Here is a 23,296-nt window from a genome sequence, read left to right on the forward strand (position 1 = left end):
GTTTAGAATGGACAGAAGAAGACATTTTTTACAATTAGAGTGGTGAGACACAGGATCAGGTTGCCCAGAGAAGTTCTGGGTGTCCAACCCTGGAAGTGTTCAAGGTCAGGTTGGAAGTGGCTTTGAGCAACCTTGTTTAAGGAAAGATATCTCTGCCAATGGCAGGATGTTGGAACTAGATGATAATTAAAGGTCCTTCTGACTCAAAACAATTTTTGATTCTATGATGTCTAAACACAGATAAATACAATGCATACAGCATCAAAGTAATTTATTTTCTGATTTTAAGTACTGTGTGCAAGGATGATGGTTGGTTTTGTTTTTCTTTTTCTTACTCCCTCTGCACGATTCTTCTCTTTACATTAAACCATACTACAAACTCAGAAAATCCTGCACATACCTGCTTCTCTCCACTGGGCTTCTTGTGATTTAACAGCAGCTCCACAGCCCCAACCACCTCTTTCCGTATGGCATGCAACAGAGCATCTCCCACATACACATTAAAACTTAAGAGCAGCTCAATGAGCTCAAGGTTCTCATTTTCAATTGCAATAAGGAGTGCAGTTCTTCCCAGGGGATCAATGCAGTTGATATTGATCTTGAAATAAATTTCTGCTTCCTCCAAAGCTTTCTTTACACTGGCGTAATCTCCTTTCTCCACGGCGTTCAGATAGGCTTTCTCTGAATGAGACAGTTCGGATTCTGCCCGTACGATGCGAAGAGGGATACGATCTCTGTAGGGAGCATTGACACTTCTTTTGTAGTAGAACTGGGCCATATTTTATGCCATTCTAATACTTTGTCTCTGCAACATGAAAATAAAGCTCAATTTAGTAACTGGTTTTGGGGGTACAGTGCACCAAATTAATATTTGCAGTATATAAGTACTTAAAACTCATACTAAAATGTGATGTTGAAACATGTACAAAATGTTGCTTACCAACAGAACTTGTAAGCAAGAGTGGAAGCCAAAACAGTGCTTGTTTGTAACTTACCAAGTCAAAGCATATGTGTCAGAATACCACTTGCTTGTATGCATTTTTTAAGTCTTCGGCAAACATGAAATGATATGATACAACTTAGTTTGCACCAAAAGTGTAGCTCTGCCTCATCCTTAATTTCTTCATTCAGTTCTGCAAGGAACTTAAAGAGTAGACTTGCCTGCCTCAAACACTGTAAAGTCCACAGAAAGACTTTGCCATGGGAAAAAGCACAGAAGGAAGTGACAGGATGGTGACAACCCCATGTCTGACAGAGGTGAGATCTGGTTAGCACATCCTGGTCAGTGCACCTGGACAACAAATTCCCACTACAGCAATCTGTGTAGAGAAGCAACTGCTAATACATATATCACTGGTCAAACAAAGATCACACCAAGTTATGGGAAAGATGGCATCTGTGACCACCAATGACCACCAAAGCCTCCCTCTATCCTCCAAATATACATCAGTGGATATCTTGAACATCGACTGTGAGATAAACCACTACAGCAGGAACCTGAGATAAGTTAAAGGTGGTACTACTGTCCAAGTGTTGTCTTACACCTAGGGGGAGGTTAACAAAGCCTGGGGAGAAGAATGGATTGCTGACAATGGACACAAAGAATGTAGAATTTATAGGCCACAAGGAAAGGCAATTCAAAAACTGTGCTGAAATCAACTCCGACTGGGTAAAAGATAATTCCAATGGAGACATCGTCTCTGACATCCTACAACAACCCATATGTTGCCTGAGGATTGTGTGTAGACAACTAAATACAGCTTTTACATCTTCCTAGTGCTACTTAAATAGCCCGACTTATCTGTGGCAGGCACAGATTGCACAGTTCAGTGGTGAGCTTCCCTACTAAGATTTTGATGTTATTAGAAAAACATTCACATAAAATGTTCTTCCAATCAGAACTTACTAACTTATAAATTAAAATTCAGAACCTAAAAGCAAAAACAAAATCCATAGGAGATAAATTCCCAAGGACTGGTAGATAATAGTCACAGTTTTGATTCTGAGCTACTTGGTTCTAAACTAGAATTAATACTGAAACATAGCAGCTACAAAACAACTCCAAAGTGTTACATATAGTAAAGCACATAATGTCTGTGCTTTTATTTCATATACTGTACTCAAGGACTTTGCAAAAAAAATTCCTTCTAACAGAAAGAACCATGAGAAAATCAATCTTCTACCTGGGGAAAAAAAGGGAATAAAAAAGGGGAAAAGGGGGAAGAGAAAACATTTACCTCAAAGAACAAGGTACACAAAAAATATTTCCCTCTGCTGTTCAGTTAGAGGTTGTACACCTTATTAGAGAAAGAACTGTAGCTTCTTGTAATTTTCTCAGCTGATAATGCAAGTTGCATTAACCCACTGCCTTTTCCTCCACTTTCTTCAGTCATTAAAACTAAATCTCTGGTGAGATTCTATAGCAAGCTATAATATATATTTTTATTATTGTGAGGTTTTGATTCATCAAAAAAAAAAGTCACCAAACACTCTGAGGAACACAGGAATTAATCTGCTCCACTTTTCTTAAGCAGTGCAATGAGAGATATGTACAAAGGCTGTTACTGAGTTGTTTTCTTTGTTTTCCAGAGCAGATCAACAGGGCTTGAGGCAGGCAGGAAAAAGCAAACAAGACACATGAGAAAGAACTCTCCTCCAGATCCATATACAGGAGCTGAGGAATCACAATCCTTTGCAAGATGTTTCCCAGTTTTCTCTGCAAGATGGTATCAGTCTACAGTCTGGGCTAGTAGAGGTTGCACAGTGTGTGGATTATGTTCTGTTAATCTCACTCTAAGTAAAATAATATTCATATCCATTGCATAGCTTTATACCCCAGAACAGATATCACATTCTTAATGCATTACATAAAAATGTATTTTATCAGCTTGCTTTTCATTCTTTCATTTCAAAACTGCATGTACAATTCAAGAAGGAAAAAAGTTTTATGTTCAGATTCAAATAAACAGACATAAATGTAGAAGTTCACAAGAGGTATCTACAAGAAAGGTGGATTGCCATATTCTATGGACAGCCACAGACACTTAAGAGTTTCATTTCCCTGTTCCCATACTCAAGTAGATTGGGTGCTGGATGTGGAAGGGTGTCCTGCCTGACTCCAGCTGCCACCTGACAATGACTTAGGTCTCACCACAGGCTCTATTTCATATCTGTCAGGCAGATGTCAAGTTAACCCATAACAACGTACACATACTATTCATTTTCTTACAATGTACAGAGTTCCCCAAGACCCCTGGAGAAAACTGAGGGACTGCAATTGGGAGGTTAATGCTAAAAGCTCCTCTCTCTTGAAAGCACAGGAAAAAACAGATCATTGTCTCCCCGTTTATTGTGAGACAAACCAGGAATGAACCTGTATCAATGAAATTGGGCATCAGAGATATTTATGGTAGAAGAAGAGTACAGTGACCTACAGATGGGATCTATCATGATTTCATGACAATGATTTGGGGGTTTTCTGTTTCTTAGTTTTTATGTTAAGTCTGATGAAGATCTTTTATTGCTTCACTGTAAGCCATAAGGAAAATACGTGTTGGAACCTTTTTTGTTTACCTTTTCATGATTCTTGAAAAGTAGATCTAAGTTTAGCTTGTTTCTTTTAGAAGAGACATATTAAACACACGTTTTAATTCTTCTAGCTGTCCTCTGGTAATCTCTATTTCTTGCCTGCACTAATTCCTGAAAATAATTGTGCATAAATAAAGTTTTGTCATAACTAAAAGTCTATGCTTACGTGCAATTAGAAACTAGAGATTGATTGCTGATACAGTACACTCCTGGAAGGTGATATAAACAACAAAGAAATGGTTCCATGGGTGTTTACAAAAATAAAACATCTCATTTTATTTTATCTACAGGTAGATACTGTTGTGTAATAACTGTTACTGTGCTGTCACATGTAAATGCATGCATATGACAGATTTTCATGGATCTGTAAGAACAAGAAACAGCCAGCAGCAGTACAAAAGTCTCCAATTGCTTTGAGTGTCTGTGCAGGAAGAAGTCTAAAGAAACAAGAGGCCAAATACATTGGGCCAGTGTGAGGGGAATGAAAGAAAAAAAAAATATGGTGCAAACTTATTAAAAAGTGTAATTATAGTTTCTACAGAGTCCACATGCCTGACATATAATAAAAATACTTCAGAGAAGAAATAAAGACAAAATAACTCTATATAGTGCTTCCTGGCCTGTCATGGAAATATCAGCAGCACTTGAGCAGGAGAAATAGATAAAAAAAGGAAATCATAATACTTTGACCGAAAAGTGATTCTTACGCGAAAATATTTTTTTCTTAACAAGCAGTTCAGTTTACACCTGCTACAGACCATTATTTCAAATTAATATGGGACTGTTTCTTTCATATGCTCTTTTTCAGAGAGGAATGGTAACATTCCACCTTCTTTGCAAACCTTTACCATTTCCACTCTATCATTATTTAATAATTTGGTATTTCTTAAGAAACGCTAATGTTATTAATTCTACGAATGCTAAATAAATAATTGGAAATTTTCTTCTGCTGCTGTATCATTGTGTATATGTGTATATATATATGCATATACAGATGTTTCCCCACCAAAGCTCAAGAAAAACTACAATCAGTTTTCCTTGGCATTTATTCAACCATATTTGCTTCCTCTACATATATGATCATATCCTCCCTATCTTTCCAGGGGACCCTGACTTGCATTTCCCTAGCATGCGTCCTCCTACCCCAAAACAGTCATAGCCAGATATGAGAGGACACCTGGAGTGAGGCACCAGCAGGCACCAAGAGCCTCTGTGATGAGCCACTTGTATTACTGCTCACAGACGTACGGCAAAGGTTTCAGAGACAGAAAAACACCCCAGTGACAACACATCTCCTTCAGCAGATGGCAGCAGGAGTGATAGGGATGGGCTCCATAGTATCCACAACTTCTGAAATCCTCTCTGACAACACCCTTCTAAAGGTATTTTATTTCCAACATTGACCACTGTTAGACTTACTATAGGATTATACTATATATAGATAGATAACTATAGCATTATACTATATAGCTTCTTCAATGATATCATCAAAAGCACACTTCTGATTTTGCTCATGAGTTCGTTTTTCAGACTATTTGCATAGAAAAAAAAAGTTAAGCTTCTAAAGTAACTATGGCATCACCCTGCTCAAGAAACCAGAGCATTTATGACAAGTGAATAACGTGCTGATGTCTTTGTGATCTTCTGAAAAAAAAATTATATGCACTTTTCATGGCAAAGGAAAGCTTCTCACATTTTCTAGGTTCATGAAATATGAAATTTTCTTTCTAAAATAGATTTGCGACATACCAGCTTTATTCTGACACAGAACCCTATTTGATACACAGTAAAAATGATGTTCAAGGAGAATTTTGGAAAGCAAGACTAGCTCTGATAAATCCCAGTCCAAATGAAGCATAAAGTTCCTTCACTGTCAATCACCAGACTGAACTGTTTCAATTCAACAAGAACAAAAGAAGTGCAGATAAGCCTTTGATTTCTGAACCCAGCATCAGTCCAGATATTGCCTTGTAACCAAATGTCTAGACAGTAACTTTAACACGCTCTAGTGCCAGGGTCAACTGGATAGGCTGTGCCCATGCTGTCCATACTTTGCCCAAAAACAGGACAGCTGAATGAGAACTGTCTTCTGGGAATAATTTGGGGTCCATGCTGACTCCCACACTGTGCCTGGAAAGTGCATGGGAAGATGTTATTGAGCCAGCAATTGGGTTGATTCCAGGGACTGCTTGAACAACTTTGGCTGCAGGTGATGAAGCTTCACTGAAGGCAATTTTTCATTGTTAAAACCACTTTCAGATTTGAAAGCTAACAATAGCAAAAGCAATTTGGACTTTAACACTGAGTCATGTACACAGGAGATAACCTGAGTAACTCAGTATGGTGTATGTTCCCTATAAGGCTGTTAATTTGAAAAAGAGCTTAACCTCTTGGTTTTGCTCTGGTTTAAAATGCCCTACAATCAAAGTTTCAGTAAAGCAAAGAACTTGACCTAGTATACAGCTGTAGTAGATGATGAGAAGCAGGCTGTCATGTTGTCTGCTTACACTTGTTCTGGCTTCCCAGTCAGGAAGACAGGACATCAGCTAGAAAGAACAACTTTTGGGGTCCAAGGTACAATGGTTTTTTGGTAGATTAAACTCCATCAGCATCTTAAGAGATTGAGACCTGGGAGAGTCTGAGTCTGGGACACTGAATGTGGTAAACCTTTGATGAGGTGACACAGATTACTGGCTTTGATGCTTTTTTTTATAAAAGACAGGATGCAATTTCATAGCATTTTTGGGGGGGTTAAAGCATGGTGCTTCATATATAGTATAAAGATGGTTTGTAAATTATCTTAATGCCAAATGGGAGGAAACTTTTGCCTTCTAGAGCTGATGTTACACCAAATCTTAGTTGAGAATGACACGTTCTTACAACAGTAACCTTTAAAGTCAGGACTACTACCAGCCTGAGGTTTGAGAAACATCAAAATATAAATAAAAAGTGTTGAGAGACATTAAAAATTATTAACAGATCTTAGAGGGGTAGGATGATTTAGAGTCAAGCATGCAGTACTGCAAATATGCATAGTTTTTAAAATAAGAGATACTCAATAATTTGCTTCTTCAAATGCACCTAAAACTGACCCTAATTTCATTTTTACCTTATGGGCAAAAAATTTGATAGCTCACCCATGAGAAAAAGAAAAAGAGCATCACTAGGTCACAGAAGTATCATTAGATGACGATATTAAATTAGTTCATCTCCCCAGTTTTATTTAAACTAGAAAGAGGCACTCTTCAGAAAAATACAAGATGCCTGGTTACCTCTTGCTGATGGGTAGAAGTATGGAAATGTCCTTGGGAATGTGTGGGAAAGACCTTGAAGCCTGAGCTATTTGTTCTCACTCAGAGGGAAACAGTAACACGTTTAGACCTGCTACCAGAGCAAAGGAGAGAAAGACTTCTTTCCACTGACTGACATGAACCTGTCCTTTGAAATGATGGAGCATGAATGATTTGAGTCCAGACTACATGCAGTAGGCAGCCAGTTTAGGGTGGGAAGGACAGGGAAGGCAATAACACAGATAATGATCTTAATGAGTGACTGCAACATCCAGTTGAGTAGGCCTTCCTGTCTCCTTGGCTGCTGTTATTCTCCTGGGTAAATTCAAGGAGCTCCAAAATAGTTCTCAAGATAAAAGTACTTCAGTGTCATCTGGCTACACATAAGGCTGTCTTCCAGCATTTCCAACAGTAGCACTGACCTAATGCTCTGTGGATGTGATCCTGCAGCTGCCACACAGCACGACAACCATCTCTCAGGGGACGCAGGGAGTGGGCTGTCCCTGCTCATGGAGAGGGTGGGTGGTCTTTCTCCAAATGAGAAAAGGATGCGAGAAGAAACCTGTACACAATTTCTGTGGAGAAAAGTATTGGGCAGAAAGGGTCTGACTGTGCAAGTTCACTTCAGGAGGAAAGGAGAGAGGATGCAGATTAGGTTGGGAAACATGGGACAGGAGCATTCCTTGTGGGAATTCTGCTACAAGGAGCAGTGACTTTTCTAAGTTTCAGGGTTATGTTTTCGCACAGAACCACGTCTTCCCATGCTTCCTATGATGAAGTACAAGGCAGCATGCAGTTTGGCCAGAAAAGGGAGCATTTGGGCAGACTGCCCAAATACTTTTAGTAAAGACTTGCTAATAAAAACACTCCACTGTGGGTCCATTTTCAGATGTACAAGCTAAGCCAGCCCAAGGATAAGTTAAAACACTTTTCAAGTATTTTGGGCCAATAGAGAGCCAGCTCTGAAGAGATTTGTGTACATACATATATCCACACATAAGCATTTCAGTACTGGCTGCTGCCCTCAGAGTGGTATGTGTATTTTTTGAGCCTCAAAAGAGGCTAAGCTTAAAAAAACCCCAAAAACTGCCAATAAATAAAGGCTAGTTAGGGAAAACTGTTCAAGTTTTGGAATTTGTTGGTCTGTTTCCACCCACATCCTTCGTGGTTCTGCCCTCACACTGCTTAGAGACACATGAGTTGGTGCATTTTAATATATTTTTCTTAAAGACTTCATAAACATAAAATCAGGAAAATTTATTACCTAAACTGACCTACCAATAATAATCCACAAACTCAAGTAAAAAGAATTATAATGATTAATCAAATCAAAATCAAATGGATCTCAAAGGAAACCATATAAACTCAATAGCAAAGAATGTTCCACAATTTAATTAGTTAGATAACACAAAATATAGTTATACAAGTCTATAAGAAGATGGTCACCCTTTGGTGATAAACTCTAACAAAAGAATTTGATTGAAATCAGTCAAATGTAAAATTTGGTTAGTTAAATTGTTTAACAGTGAAACCTATTTACGATCTGGACCAGAGCCTGACAAAAATAATGCTATTTTTTTTTTTTTTCCTCAAGAAATTGTACACTTATGTGGTGACTAACCCTTTCCTGCCCTTGTAGCAATAAAGACTTCAAAGAAAACAGAACAGAAAACCAGAAGTTTGACAAGCTCTATTTGCCAGAAGTCATAAAATGACAGTTTCATGTCACTGAGGACCTTTAAATGTATAGCACAGAACATGCCCTAATGAATAGCTTGATGAGGTATTATATAAGGCTTCCTAAATCCAGGGGAACAGTTCTTTCCAGAAATTTGCCTGCATGGCCAAATTTTCATGTACACATATGCCCAAATAACAATTCAGGATTGAAAGTCTCCTGCTAAATTACAACAGGAGTGAAAAATATAAATAGTAACAATAAGAGAATTCTCATTGCTAGGGAGTGATGGCACCAGAATGCTGTCATGTGGATTCCCTAGCTGACAAAGGCATGTCTATTATAGTGTTCTATAGATCTGTGACCCAGCAGATTGGTAATAGCTCAAATACTTCTAGCATCCTTCAGGAAGTTTGTATTTTCTTGTGTGGAAGAATGCTAGAAGAAGGTACATCGCTGTATTACAACACAAAATCTTTAAAAATAGATCACCTGAAAATCTGAACAACAAATCTATCTCCTCAACACTTCCTTATCAACTGCTTTTTTAAGTATAAATAAAGTCTCTTCTCCTAAATAATGACTCCTCTCCCAAACATATAATTATTTCAGCATGTTATTCACAGAAAAAATATATCTGACAGATAAGAAAATAGGAAATAATTGATACAGAAAACTTTCACTGAAAAATGCATCTTGTCATTATTTCCAACTGGCAGAAGATTAATTCTTCACTCTTTTAGCCCAGTTTTTTACTCATCTAGTTTAAAAAGTAATATTCCAGATTTATGTCTGGAAATAGTGAGTAAACAACTTCATTTTTAAGCACCTGTGTTATGCTTTCTTCATCTTAAGCCAAAGGGTACAAGTTCATCTAAACACAAGCCAGCCTAACTAAGATTCTCAGCGTAGGAATACCTCCTTGGCAAGACAAGCAAATAAAAGCTGAAGAGAACAGCAAGTAACATTGACATTTCAGGAAAATGACAGTTGATTATCAGAAACTCTTTGAAATAATATTTTAACTATCAAGAAGTTCAGATGTTGTAAGAGATTCACAAACTTAAGGATTACTGTAAGTGCCTCATCTGAACTCTGACATAAGGCAGATTGACGGAAAATCAACATGCCTTCCTGGTCCTGAAAAACCTGAACTGGAAAAGGCTTCCTGAGCCACCAAATCCAGCCTCTCACACAGCCAACTTCCTTCAGCAATCTGACTCTCTAAAGCCCAGACTCCCTCTCAGAAGCAGCTGGGATCCCCCTGACCCACTGCTTCTGTGAGTGGTGGTGTCATTCCTCCAGCACGACCATTTCCTCAGTCCTAAATTATGTTCAGCTGTTGAGAACTACTGACAGGATTATCCTTCTTCCCGCATAGTTGGAGGAAAAGCTATCCCAGCTTTAGAGTTCCTTTTTCCAGGCTGCACAAATATGTCTCCTTTACAGCTCCAGCCTATTTCTTGCACATTGGTGTCACCTGTAACACCCCAGGATACCCAACCTGCCCCCACTTGCTCTCCTGAAAAGGCACAGGTCCCCTCTAGCTCTTATTTCATGCCCCAAACCCCTGGTACCCTCAGGCATTCAACTAGTAATAGATGTGTATAAGTGGTCAGCTGAATTGAACCTTCAGACTCCTTTGGGGTTTGCAATATTTGTTTGCCACACAACTTTTTCTGAGTGACCTAAGTGTACATGTTACTCCAAGAAACACTTTACTGCCTTATATGATTTCAATAATTCTCTATCTCATACTTGGGTATTTTACTTGATTAAGTTCTAGACCTACAATCACCTTGTTCAAGACTATATCATAATCATCAACTTTTAATCTGCTGATAACCCATGTTCTTTTCCTCCTCAGATTTTTCAGTCAATAAACTTCTGGTAAAAGAAAAAAAAAATATTTTTTTAAATTATTCTGCAAATGCTCACATAATTTTCACTTTTAGATAGATTAGACTAACCTTTTTTACTCTGCTTCCCACAATAGTGGAATAACAGGTCTCAAGGGCAAAGCAAAAGAAACCTCATAATGCGTGTACCTAATTCTGCAATGATGCATACATATAAGAACTTCTTTTCTTCCAGTAATCATCTTCCTCCACAGAGGCTGAGTTTTAGTCAGTTTTCTCTTTACTTAGATGTATCACACGGGCCTCTGCCTCTGTTTGTTAGTAGTCAGTAAGTCTTTGACTCCATGACCTCTTGTAGTTAAGAATGTCAAATGTTCCCTGTGAACATCATGAACTTTATATTTGAAAACTTTGTTCTAAATATACCCACCACCATTTTATTTTATTGAGTAAGATAGGTGGAATATAAATATGATAATTTCTTTCTATTTCATTTTATTTTATTGATCACATTTGCCAATACGGTAAAACAAAGGCAACTATCACCTGGCTAAGAAGAGAAGCTTTTATTGTTTACTCTTTTTTCCAAGTGAGTTGAATGACACCCACCCATGCCTCTTACTAATGAATATAAGAGGTAAACAATGTAGATGTTAACCACATTCAGGAGTGCCGTACCTCGATACAACCTACTTAAATTTAGGCAGCCTGCTAAGGTTTCTAAGCTGGAATGTATTTATCTTGGTCCCCTTCTAGAGCTAGTGGAAAAAGAGAAGAAAAATCCTGCTCCAAGCAATTAAGTCAAATCTCCATTTCTTTCTTTTGACTGGCACAGGTGGGTATGAATCTAGGCCTGAGTATCTGCATTTGAAGAATTCTCTGAACCGAAGATGTTCAGGAAATTCATCTTCAAAAGAAAAAATGTGCAAATAAGAAATTGCATTTTGTCAAAACTAAATTAATATAAATGTACAAAGGAAGACATACCCTACCTTGATTAGAAATATCAGGAATATCTCCTTATATGCAGGTGCCTGTCACTATTGTAAACCAGATACAGCAATAATGCTGGTTATGCATGCAGCAAGGCAGGTTATGAGCCAAATTTATTTTGGAAAGATTTCCCCTTGCAGGAAATTTATTTCTTACTCTAATTCCTTTCTAAGAAAGAATACATACACTAGCACATAAGGGACTGCACCACGAGTTGTGGCACATGTTCCCTTTCCGATGCTGCGCTAAACCAACATATTAAACCATTGCTGGCCACTAAAATTTCATGAAATGTCCTGTGATATTAAAGATCACCAATATTCAAGGGGTATATATGTACAATTCACTATAACTGGGAAGGGAAGTAACACCCATTTTTCCTTAAAACTGGTTTTCTAAGAGATGAAACTGACCTTAGGCCACATAAAGAAATTGACCTTCAAATAGATATGTGGAAGCTGTTAACATTATTCCTCATTGTGCAGATGTATCCTACACTTTCTGCGGTCCCCTCCAAGCTGACGTTGCCGTTACATACTGAGTGTAGGAATTTCTTTCAAACTCAGCTGCTAGTGATGGAGCTTCCATTTGCAATTTTGTTTTTTCTTCTAAAGATGAGAGTATATACAAAGCTGAGCATAACCCAAAGGTAAAACCAGCTGTTAGTAACACGGCTTTGTACTACTACTAACTAATGTTCATGCTCTGTCTTGAAAATAAGCAACAGGTTATTCTGGCCTGATGGTAACATCTTCCCTGAAAACAGAGCCTAGCACACATCCTTACAGCAACATGCCCTCGAGCCATTGCTTCCCTGCTACTGGTGTCCTCAGCAGGGACCTCCACCAGTCCCTGTGGACCCTGCTGCCTCCCAGGGCTCACATTACCTGCAGGCCATCCACAGCCAGCTGTGCTGGCTCACACTGAAGTGAACCCACATCAGTCCCCTGATGTTCTGGGCACTAACAACCAGTGGTTTCTATTCAAGGAAATCTAAAATTATGGCATTCTTTCCATTGAGAGCTAGAGCTTCAGACATGCAATAACCCTTAATAAATAATCAGGAACTATTAACATAATACCATCCATCACAAAAAGAGTTGATACTATTTTACCGGTGCTCTAAGGAGAAAAATCAGACAAACAAATGAAAATAATTCCATTTAAAATTAATGTTTGTGACTAGAAGGAATACTCCTTTTAGGAATGATTAAGAATCAAAATATTCAAAGTAATTTTTTTTTTACAGCAGCAAAAACTTCAGACTGTCAGGTATCAGGGATGGGATGTTACTGAAACATGGATCCCTCAGTTCTCTACACTCACTGATTGGAACAAGAGGGAAAATTAAATTGCCATTGGTACATACTGTGCTCGAGTGCTCACTTACCGCTGGTTGTGTAAGGAGATGTTGACTGAGGTTTTAATATTGTTCACAGTAACAATTCTCATGGTAAAATGAGCAATTTGTTTTCCAGAGGTAGAACTGTTTCTAGACTAATGACGCTCATTTGCTTAAATAGGAAGACAAATTGGACTAATTCAAGGGTAGTATAATTTAGACATTGCCTTTACAGAGTAGTTCCAAAGCTCATTGCACAGTGGCATGTCAGTGAGAACTAAATCACGCTAATTGTCTCAAAACATAAGGTCAGCCTCAAGGTAGAAATATCAGCTGTTAATAAAACTCTTCTTCTCAGAAACAATTACTCAATTTGACTGAAAAAGAGTATCTCGATCCTGCATTTTACAGATATCAGTAAAAAATGTCCACCATTTTTAGCAGTGGCTTAGCAACTGATGGGACCAGGCCAGAAAAGAAATTGTTAACAACATAAGAACAACAAGAAATGGGTAGTGGATCATGCAACAGAATGTGTCCATTGGAATATGGTAAATAACACAGAATTGAGAATTACATCCAGTGGCAGTGGACCCTAAAAGTGTACTCTCATTTATTTCTGAAAAGCAACCAACTGTTTGGATGAAAGCTGTGTCAAAGTAGTGCATATATTTGACAATCATTTACTGACAAGTTTTAGGCATTTTGCTTCAGGCAGTCTCATGTCCTTAGACTACTTCTTTTGGAAAAATAAAACTGTGGGTGGGATTCAGTTCAGGGTTAAGACACCTACGTTAAATGTCTAAATGTAGACATTGACATTTGAGATAAGTCCCCAGACTCCCTCTGTTGTCAGTGGATAACCAGGATGGGATTAGATTTTCTAAACAGAGAATGACCTTTAAGATATCCTACACGCCTGAGACATCCTTGGGAACTGGCCAAATACCTTTCTTTGTCCACAGGTAGAATCCAAGAAGGACACCATTTCAGATATCACTAGACACATACCCTCTAGGCAACTTTATCACAGTTTTAGCAGCACTTGCAAAGTGATTCAACTCGCCTTAGGGATCGACAAGCCAGTCAGCACCAACAGGTAACAGACTGTGTTCTCACCTAGCACACTTAGGGACACCTGCATGAACACCCTGTGTGGGCCTGGATGCAAATCCCACACGGTGAGCAGAATTCAGTTGCCTGAATATTGGTCTGTAGGGCCACAAGATGATACATTGAGGTTTCAGATATGAACTGGGTCAGGTGGAAGTCATGACAGGCTGGGGATGGGCTGCCTCTAGGGCAGGTATCATCTGCCAAGTTAAGCACTAGGAAGAGCCCAGGAGCATGCTGAATTTAGACGTCTGCTGGGGAAGGAATAATGAAGACCATCTGCTTTAAGGCAGCTGCAGCACCAAGGGGGTGACTGTCAAACTGCTCCCTAGCTGTGCAGTCTATAGAAAAGCCATGCACGGGGGCAGACATATGGAAAAGAGCACATCTCTTCTCCCCATGGTGTCAGAGGGTCAGCAAAAACTGAGACCTCAAGGCTGCTGGCAACATACTGCAATGGATGAGCTTCACCTCACTGCACAGGTGGATTTTGCCATGCACCTGTTGCTACTAATAGTAAAATCAAGAATGTCTCCCATTAAATCACTATCTGATGAGAAAATGAAGATATAATACATTAGCAGCCATCATTTGGCACAGATGAGGCTGTTGCAGGCACTGCTCCACTTTTGGGACAATCAAAGTTTTGCCTTGACACAAAGTGCTAACAGGCAACCAGGTGTTACCATCCCACAGCCTGATACCCTGTTACTCCACATTTGAGCAAACGTCAGAGCCCTTCTGGGCTGCCATCTGGTTATTTCTGATCTATGATATGTGGCTCACTACTTGCCCCACTAGAGATATATACTGCTAGGATTACATCAGAGGTGCCAAGATTTCCCAATAATTTTCATAGATACATGATTATCATATCACATTAGAAAGGCAAAACAGCACAGAATATAAATTATGAACACATATGCATGTATTTCAACACTAGGAGAGAATGTTTCACAGTTCAACACACTTCACTATTCAAAATGCTTTCCAGATATTTCACTGCTATTTCACTTTGCTATCTCACACCCCATTACTTCTAATTATACTCAACCCTGACCTATTTAAGCAAATTTTGCTAACAGCCTTCTTATTGACAACCATTCATCCAAGTTGTTTTAATCTATGACATCCATCAACTAGAAAGATTTGGGGTGAACTGGCTATATGTTTGCCTTTTGCTAGGGGACAATGGGCAAAACTTTCTACTGCAGTCACAACTTCTTGCTGTCACATTTTCAGGGATGACAGCATAAGATGTCTTCAGTATCATGCGTCACTCCTGAAGCAAGTCTTTATCCTTACCTTTTCCTTCACATTCTGCAATCAATTTATTTTATCCACACCTCTCCTCCAAAAAAAAACCAAAAACCAAACCCCCATTTTCCCCCCAGAAAAATGCCCAACCAATCCCAAACTAGACTAAACCGAGAAAAGGAAGTATAAAGGAAATTAAGCCAGCTTTCTCAAGAACACTGTTAGCAGCCTATCTGCCAAACTTCAGTTTGTGTCAGGTGAGAAGGTAGAAGCAAAGAATTGAACTGGCTGGTGACCAGCTCTGCTTCTACAAGTCCAGTCTGATTTGATGAGAGCAGATGAGCGACTGCTAAAATAGCTAATCTCTGCCACATTGCTTTTAACTGTGCGAAGCAAGGCTGATCAAGAGCAACCACCACAGAGGAAGCAGGAGCAGGTGTACCTGTGCCTACATGACATGAGCCCTGCTGTCTCAGCTATATTCAGAAAACCACCTGCTACCACACAGATCTGCATGTGACAGAACCAAGGCATAAGGAAGGCACCAGTCTGCTTAGTGAGACTTGCTCTGTGCTCCTCAAAAGCATGTGCAAAACTTGAGGGGGTCATCACAGTGCGCTGGAGCTTGAGCATTATTTTTTCATGCTGTCATTCCTAGAGGAATAGATACCCTAAGACTGCATCTGCCTCAGCAAATATCACAGTGCAATAGGAGCAGACCTCCTTGCTGAGAGCCCTGTATTTCAGGGGATTTACCTCAGATGAGCTCTATCCTGGTCCTGCAAGCTAAGCATTAGCAGCTGGAGTATGGCAGGAATGCACCTGGAGTCAGTGATCTGTCTTTGGACCCCATAGAGGAATCTAGTCCACAGGCTCCAGGCTTCTCTGCAGTGCCAAACAAAGCATGGTAGGAGGAGGAAAAGTAGAAGGGAAAATCACTTAAGAGGGTACTTTGATGTTATGATACTAGGCTAACGTAGATGCTTCTGCAATAATTCAATCTCTTGTTTTCAGTTTAGAAACTCTAGTGTTGACATAAATTGCTCTGATCATTAAATACTTAAGAAAGTTCCCCCCGGTCCATTGGTATTTGAGAGTATTGCAGTAATTTCCATGGGTTCTGGTGGCTGGCACATGAAGTTAATTTTTTTTAAGAAGCAGCTAACTTAATCAAAGGAAGTGTTCAGTTACTTATATGACAGCATGATCTTTGGTGCATGAGTAAGTTCTTACTCTCTGTGTTGAGTCCCTCCCAACCCAAACTGTTCTATGACTATGATTTAAACTCCACTTCTTTGTGAAAAGACTGTTGCACCCAACCCAACCTCCCCCGCTTCTTCACAGATCTAGAGGAAATTGTTCCCCTTCAAGTAAGATACACTGCATTTCTCTTGAAAGTAAAAATATTATAATCCAATTTTCAGGAAAATTATCTCGGATCACTGCTTTCAAACCAGAAAGACCTGTTATTCTTGATGTTCACAAAACAATTCAGTGTTCAGAGCACTTGGTCAAATCTTGAATGAAGCATTCTGAGGTGGTTTATACACATATATTCTAATCACAATGTTGTTCTGAGGCATAATATTTTTCAGTATTCCTTCTGAATTTTGCCACTGAAAAAGGAATTCAAAGTTGACTACAACAGAGAGAAATGACAAGAGCATGATGCCAAAGACAAGTGCTTACAACACTTGCCTGAAAGAGCCTGTGCTCAGTTCTGCATTCAGGACTGGCTAGAAATAAAAGCTCAGGTGATAAAGTAGAAACCTTCCAGTAGGCCTTTTACCAAACACAAACTTAGAATCACAACAGGACTGTAATCAGAGTATGCTCAAATTTATTACCTGGTCTACAAATTGAGAATATGAACTGAAAATTATAATATAATTTTCACCCTATAAAATTTTGGTTATCATTTGCCATAGAAAAATGTTGTTCTGCCAGTATGTAATGCTAATTTTGAACATGCATTGAAAAGAATTTGGACTTATGCTTTCTATGCATTCTATAGTACAGATCTAGTAAGCAGAATATAATAATTAAAAAAAGAAAAGCCATTCTATTTTGGATGCCACTACAGACTTTAGAAATTATAGGTCTTAAACTCTATCCATGATTTGTACTGACCTCAACAAGTCAGGAATTATTTGTCTCTAGCTACTTCTTTTTTTTTCCTTTCTTGATTGAAAACAAATCTCTGCAGCTGTTTTTCTAATTTTGTAACAGTTATATATAATGGACGAACAAGTGTAGAACGCTGTGGGCTTTTTAACTATTCTTCAGAAATTCTGAAAGTCAGCCTTGGTAGTGAAATATTGCTTCGATGATAGGACAAAACAAAACAATTTCATACTTACAAATATACCTGGAGAAGAACCCTAGGAACAATAATTGAGGGATTTCCAATTTCTTATGTTCATTTGCAAGTCAGAACCACCTCTGTCATCTAGGAAATTTGTAAGAGTTCCTGAATTAACTACCATGCGGCCTTTTTAGAAGCAAATCTGCTAAACTGTTACTACTATGCTGAGTGTGAATAAAGATGCTTTGTATATTCTTTTTCTTAAGACAATGTTCTCCACACACCACCCACAAATGCCTAAATAGAGCTACACTGTATTTTGATACTATTTCTGATTATTACTAAAATCTAAAAAAAGCTCCTCACATGAGAAAGAGCTTTGTTCTCCTAATATCTTTGCTTCAGGAGACATGGCAATATTCTAAACTGCCGGGATCATTTGGACCACATACATCTTTATCATGGATGTTTCCTCTGAAAATACGTTCATACGACTTGAATCTTTTACTTGCCTAGTTTACAAAATGCAGGTGCAGGATAGAGACAAAGACGTCAGGTAAAGGGGATCTGAGATATTTCCTGCTGCTTAAACAACCTTCAAAGTGAATCCAGTTATGACTTTTTAATAGTTGGACTTTTACAGAATAATCAAACTCCAAGGACTATTTCATCACACTTGCCATATAGAGTTAAAGGGAAAAGGCTGTCATGTTGCATCAAGTTAATTCACTACAAATAACTACCACTCCTATAATACCATCACTTTCTATCTCAAACAAATCAGTTGCCAAGTGCAAAGTTCTAGGCTTTTGTTAGCCAACTGGTAAACAGTTCTAACTTCTCCACCCCATGCTTATAAATCAAGAAAAAATGTAGCTAAAATAAGATGTTCTGAATTGCAACTTCCACCATGGTCTAGCAAACAAATAAAACGTATCTCCTTACTCATATAATTGATTTTGTTGGAATACCTAGAAGATAACACTTGAAACACAAAGCAACCATGGTGGCTGTTGTACAAGCTACTTCGCAATGCAGCAGAAGATGTATGGAAAAGGATACAGAACTACAAGTGCCCTGTATCACATGCTATGCCAGAAACATGCTTGGAAAAAAGCTGAGACTTTTTTCTGTACTTTTCCTGCTCTCTGGCCATTAATTCACACTCCAAGTGTACCCAGGGCTGCTCAGTTTGAGAGCATAACCAACTTATTGGTTAACATATTTCAACCCAAGTGAGAGGACACAGGCAAAGGAAAAAATTTAATCATGAAAAGGTCACAGTGCAATGAGTATCAGTAAGTTTGAAAGTGAAACGCATGAGGAACATATTGGAGTGACTAATGCCAGTAACTTCTCAAGACAGACAAAATGGGGCATTTGTGAAAGCTTCCCATGTCCTGATACTATGTCTTCACTTGCACCAAGACAAACAGTCAGTTTCATCTTTGCCCACGACAGTGAGATCATCATTTCTAACTGGCATGTAAACTGTTGTGGAGGAATTCCTCCCACCCAAGTTTAGTTGTCTAAATTTAGTTGTCCACAGTAGTCTTAGTTAAATTTAGTTGATTAACTAAGGGGAGTCCTCCTTTACAGTCAGTGTAGTGAAACAGGCTGCTACAGATTCCTCATATATGTATCTTAGATACTTTCTTTAGGATCAGATTCATTCCTCCTGGAGAACTTGTGGGCTACAAGGGAGGCTGTTGCTGATTTGTTTGGATTTAGACATGCCTAAATGAAGTAGGAAGACTTTTAGTATGTCATCCAGAAAATGGATTTAGCCTACAAATTCTTTCCATGTGGGACACATGAGTTTTGAAAGACAGCAGGAGACAGTTTAATCATGAATTAAACTGTGTTTGGATAGATGGTAATTTAGATCTGTAGTACACATATTTATAGATTTAGACTTGTTTTGCACAGTGGAATTAATATTAACCTTTAGAACAACTCCAACAATTATATTTGTAAAATATAAAGTGTGACATGCCCAGTTTTTACACTTGATAAATTATTTGTAACTTAAAACTTAATTAAACTAGGTCGTAGTTTAATTCATCTTTTAAAGTAGTTACTCTGAAGCTTGACATTTTATCAGTTTTGTGAGACTGTAATATAGTTTCTTCAAGGAAACTTTCTTTTTATTTTCATCTATAAATAAAATGAATTTATATTAACAATTTTGACTGAAAACCCTATAGCCATTTACATACTCTTTATACAAAAGGAATTATGACTCTGGAAAACTTATTTTTCCCTTTTTCATTAGGTGAACATAGTGTCCCTGGTACAACATGTAACTTAAAATTACAGCATCACCATATGACAATGCCAGAGGCATTGGAGAACTCAGTTCCAAAACGGTACAATTCTTTAAATCTTTCATTCATGCCACTGTGAAGGTCAGATGTTGATGTTTTGAGCTGGTTAAGGACCGTGGAATGTTTTGCTTCTCAGCTTAGAATACTCTTCCCAAGCAGTCGCAGGGTTTGTTCCTGGGCCTAAATCAGGACTCAAAACATTCCATGACCCTTTGCCTTGTAAACTCAACATTTGCCCCACATGCCACCCCTCCAGAAAGAGGGCACATGGGATGAAACATCATCACAAGTATTCTTACATGTTATTTAGGAAGAGCCACCTTCAACCACCACAGGACTTGTAAATAATTAATTAGATTTTAAAACCCCATTCTTTTATTAATAGAGTTTTCAGCTGGTGTAGCTTAGAGCAAATTCCAGATGTCACGTTCTGCAAATTTAGCTTTTATTTTTGCAAATAATTTGGCCATGAGAGCAGCCAAAAAGCAGGATTCTCCAGACTTTCTGCTGCAGTGGAGCATGCACTACAGCTTTTATAACCTGGTAGAGAGAAACTTTAATTTACAACCTTTAATTTCACATTATTTCATACAGTTTCCTCAGGACACTTATCTTACTGGAGACAGAAGAAATAAGCTATTACTAGAAACAAATACCTCAGTAGTACTTCTAGCACCATTTCCTATTTTTAACAATTATATTTATCATTAGGCTTTGTACTTCAGATCGTTGCTTATGTTCAGAACTATTTCTTTTCTATTTTTGGATCTGATCCTTCAGCACTAAACATTTCATTCCCACAAAACTGCCTTAAAGAGACAGTAAGAACACATAGGAAAGCACAAAAATAAATGTTTAGAAACAGCTAACCTTGCAGCATGCACACGAAGCGTAGCTGCCATGTAGCAGAACCTCAGCACCTCTAATATATCATGTTTCTTCCTTGCAGATCCAAAAAAAGACCATGGTCAACCACATGACATGTGCACCCTGACAGTAAACTGTGAAAACTGTTGCTTAGTAGTTAATGCACTGTGTATTTCCTGTTTGGTTTTAAGCATAGAAAGCTCTTCCACAGACAGTCAATTCATTGTGAGAAGCATCTACCTCTATTAAAGCAGGAGGCAACACCACCATCGATTTTATGATGAAATTCTACTGAACAGCTAGTTTAAATTACAAGGCAGTCAGTAATGGATTGAGATCATTGATCAACAATAAGGATGAGTCCAGACTGGGACAAAGGAAATGTGCTCATGCCGGAAGCTGCCACGAATTCAGGACTGCAAAGGGTCAGAGAGTGATCCAGGAGAGCTTCAGAGAGGGGAATCATGTGATCCACGACAATGGCTTGGGAAGTTCAGATTCCAGCACCCAGGAAAACCAGCTGAAGAAAGCTGGCAGAAAGAGGGTGCAATCCACTGCAGACTGGAGTAAGTGCGGAGAAAGAAACCTTCACTACCAGGAAGGAAGAAGACAATGGTTTAGGAGGAGAGCACCAGAGCCATCACCAATTCCCTTCAGAAGACGGCACGCTGGACAAAATATGCTTCATAAAGGATGGGATGTGGGATAAGTGTCATGTTCAGGGGACTCTTCCTCCAAAATAATTCCAGTACCCCCTCCCTGTGATGTAATCTATGCCAACAAAAGCACCTGTCTGTAGCCATAGCATTGTTTAAAGTATACTGTGTTTTCTGGAGATTATGACCTTTCTCATCCAGCTAAATGACGTAAGTATGTGAGGAAAATATTTGAAAAACATCTCTCCAAAGCTAAGCAAGAAGTGTGTGGAAGGACTGAAGGCTTCTAATAATTTAAAGGTTTTCCTCCCTCTCTGGATCATGTCAAAATTATTATTTCTAATATTTATTTGAGATTGTTGCAGGGCTTTTTTAATGACTGCACATTGTACATCATCTCCAAATGCTCTGTTCTTATATACCACCTCTACTTCAACAGAAGAGCAGCAGAGGTTGGTAAAGTTATGGGGAAACAATAACTTGAATGCTAGATGGTGTGGAAATACTTAATTAAAGTTAGAGCAATAATCTCTGCTTTGCTGATTTCCTTTGTATGAAAGAAGAGAAACCCAGCAATTATAATCTAAAATAAATACCACTCCCTGTAGCCTTTCTGAATGAAAACACTGAAGCTGTGCTGGTAGGCTAAGAGTGGATTCAGCACTTCATTAATGTCAGGAAGCACACATTGCCCCTGTGTTGGGTGGTGGGAATGCCAGTACATGGCTGTACAGCTCTTTTCCAGGGATCCCACCAGTGCCTATGTAGTGTACGTAGATGTCACGTGAACAGTGTGATGCCATGAAGATTTTTGCCTTTTATACCCCTGTTATACCTTTTTTACAACTTCTGTATTCCTAGTGCTTTTTGCCTACATTCTTGGACTTGTTTGTCAGGCTGAGAGACTAAACATTTTAGAAGCTTCGTAGGTAGGGATCAGTGTGCCCCAGACCCCAAGGTCCTCTCCAGAACACATTCTGTAAACCAAGATAGAGCCATCCAGGGGAAGGTTCCTTGGGGAGGGGGGCTCACTTGAGCCTCTCATTGGGGAATCTTTGATAGATATGCTAATCAGTAAAACCTATAATGTTATACCTGATCTACTGTAGGTGTGCATTTGGCGGGGTGCATTTCAGTGCATTTGACCTGGATGTGTGCACCTAAGGATCCTTAAAATAAATACCAAGGTAAAAACCCTTTTCCCCTTCTAATCGTGTATGACTCTTGATTTTAAGACCAGGAAAAGGCATCCGTGTGTGGACACACATCTTCTTCTCTCTTCTGTATTTTGGTCAGACTTATGTTTGTTGCTGGATTTATTTGCTGTCATTGAATCAAACATGACCTCCAGCCTGCGATATGAATATGCAGCTCCTCGTGGTGTGGTGCAGGAACCAGCTCAGCTTGAACAGAAATGGTGGAAATAAAGGCTGGTTATTAACACATTTCCAGCTTGTGGAGACAATAGCTGAGACATGCTGTTGTCAAATCTGCCAATAAAAATAAACTTCTTTCTTGGTATTTTTTTTCTCTCTTTTTCCTTCTTGGGTTTGAAGATGGTGAAGGGCCTTGAGGAGAAGCTGAATGAGGAGTGGCTGAGGTCACTTGGTCTGTTCAGCCTGGAGGAGACTGAGGGGAGACCTCATTGCAGTTACAACTTCCTCATGAGGGGAAGAGGAGGGGCAGGCACCAATTTCTTCTCTGTGGTGACAGAACTCAAGGGAACAGCCTGAAGTTGTGTCAGGAGAGGTTTAGGTTGGATATTTGAAAAATATTTTTTTACCCAGTGGGTGAAAACCAACCAGAGGGTGGTTGGGCACTGGAACAGGCTCCCCAGGGAAGTGGTCACAGCACCAACCCTGACAGAGTTAAGAAGAATTTGAACAGTGCTCTTGGGCATATGAGGGCACGGGACTCTTGGGGATGGTCCTGTGCAGGGCCAGAATCTGGACTTTGATGATCCCAGTGAGACTCTTCCAACTCAGAATATTCTGTGATTCTGTGAATCTTTATATTATTTC

At 39.0% G+C, this 23,296-nt stretch overlaps 1 protein-coding gene across 3 annotated transcripts in view; it reads right to left on the bottom strand.

Annotated features, from left to right (window-relative positions):
- TRPC4 (transient receptor potential cation channel subfamily C member 4) overlaps positions 1-23,296 on the bottom strand; it is a 134,218-nt gene that overhangs the window by 82,799 nt on the left and 28,123 nt on the right. For all 3 annotated transcript variants that reach the window (XM_048295142.1, XM_048295141.1, XM_048295143.1), the window contains one exon: positions 401-805. In XM_048295142.1, the coding sequence (XP_048151099.1) occupies positions 401-778 (378 nt within the window). In that variant the 5' untranslated portion in view covers positions 779-805. The remainder of the gene's footprint in view (positions 1-400; positions 806-23,296) is intronic.

This window comes from Corvus hawaiiensis, chromosome 2, assembly GCF_020740725.1.
Source record: "Corvus hawaiiensis isolate bCorHaw1 chromosome 2, bCorHaw1.pri.cur, whole genome shotgun sequence".
Lineage (NCBI taxonomy): Eukaryota > Metazoa > Chordata > Aves > Passeriformes > Corvidae > Corvus > Corvus hawaiiensis.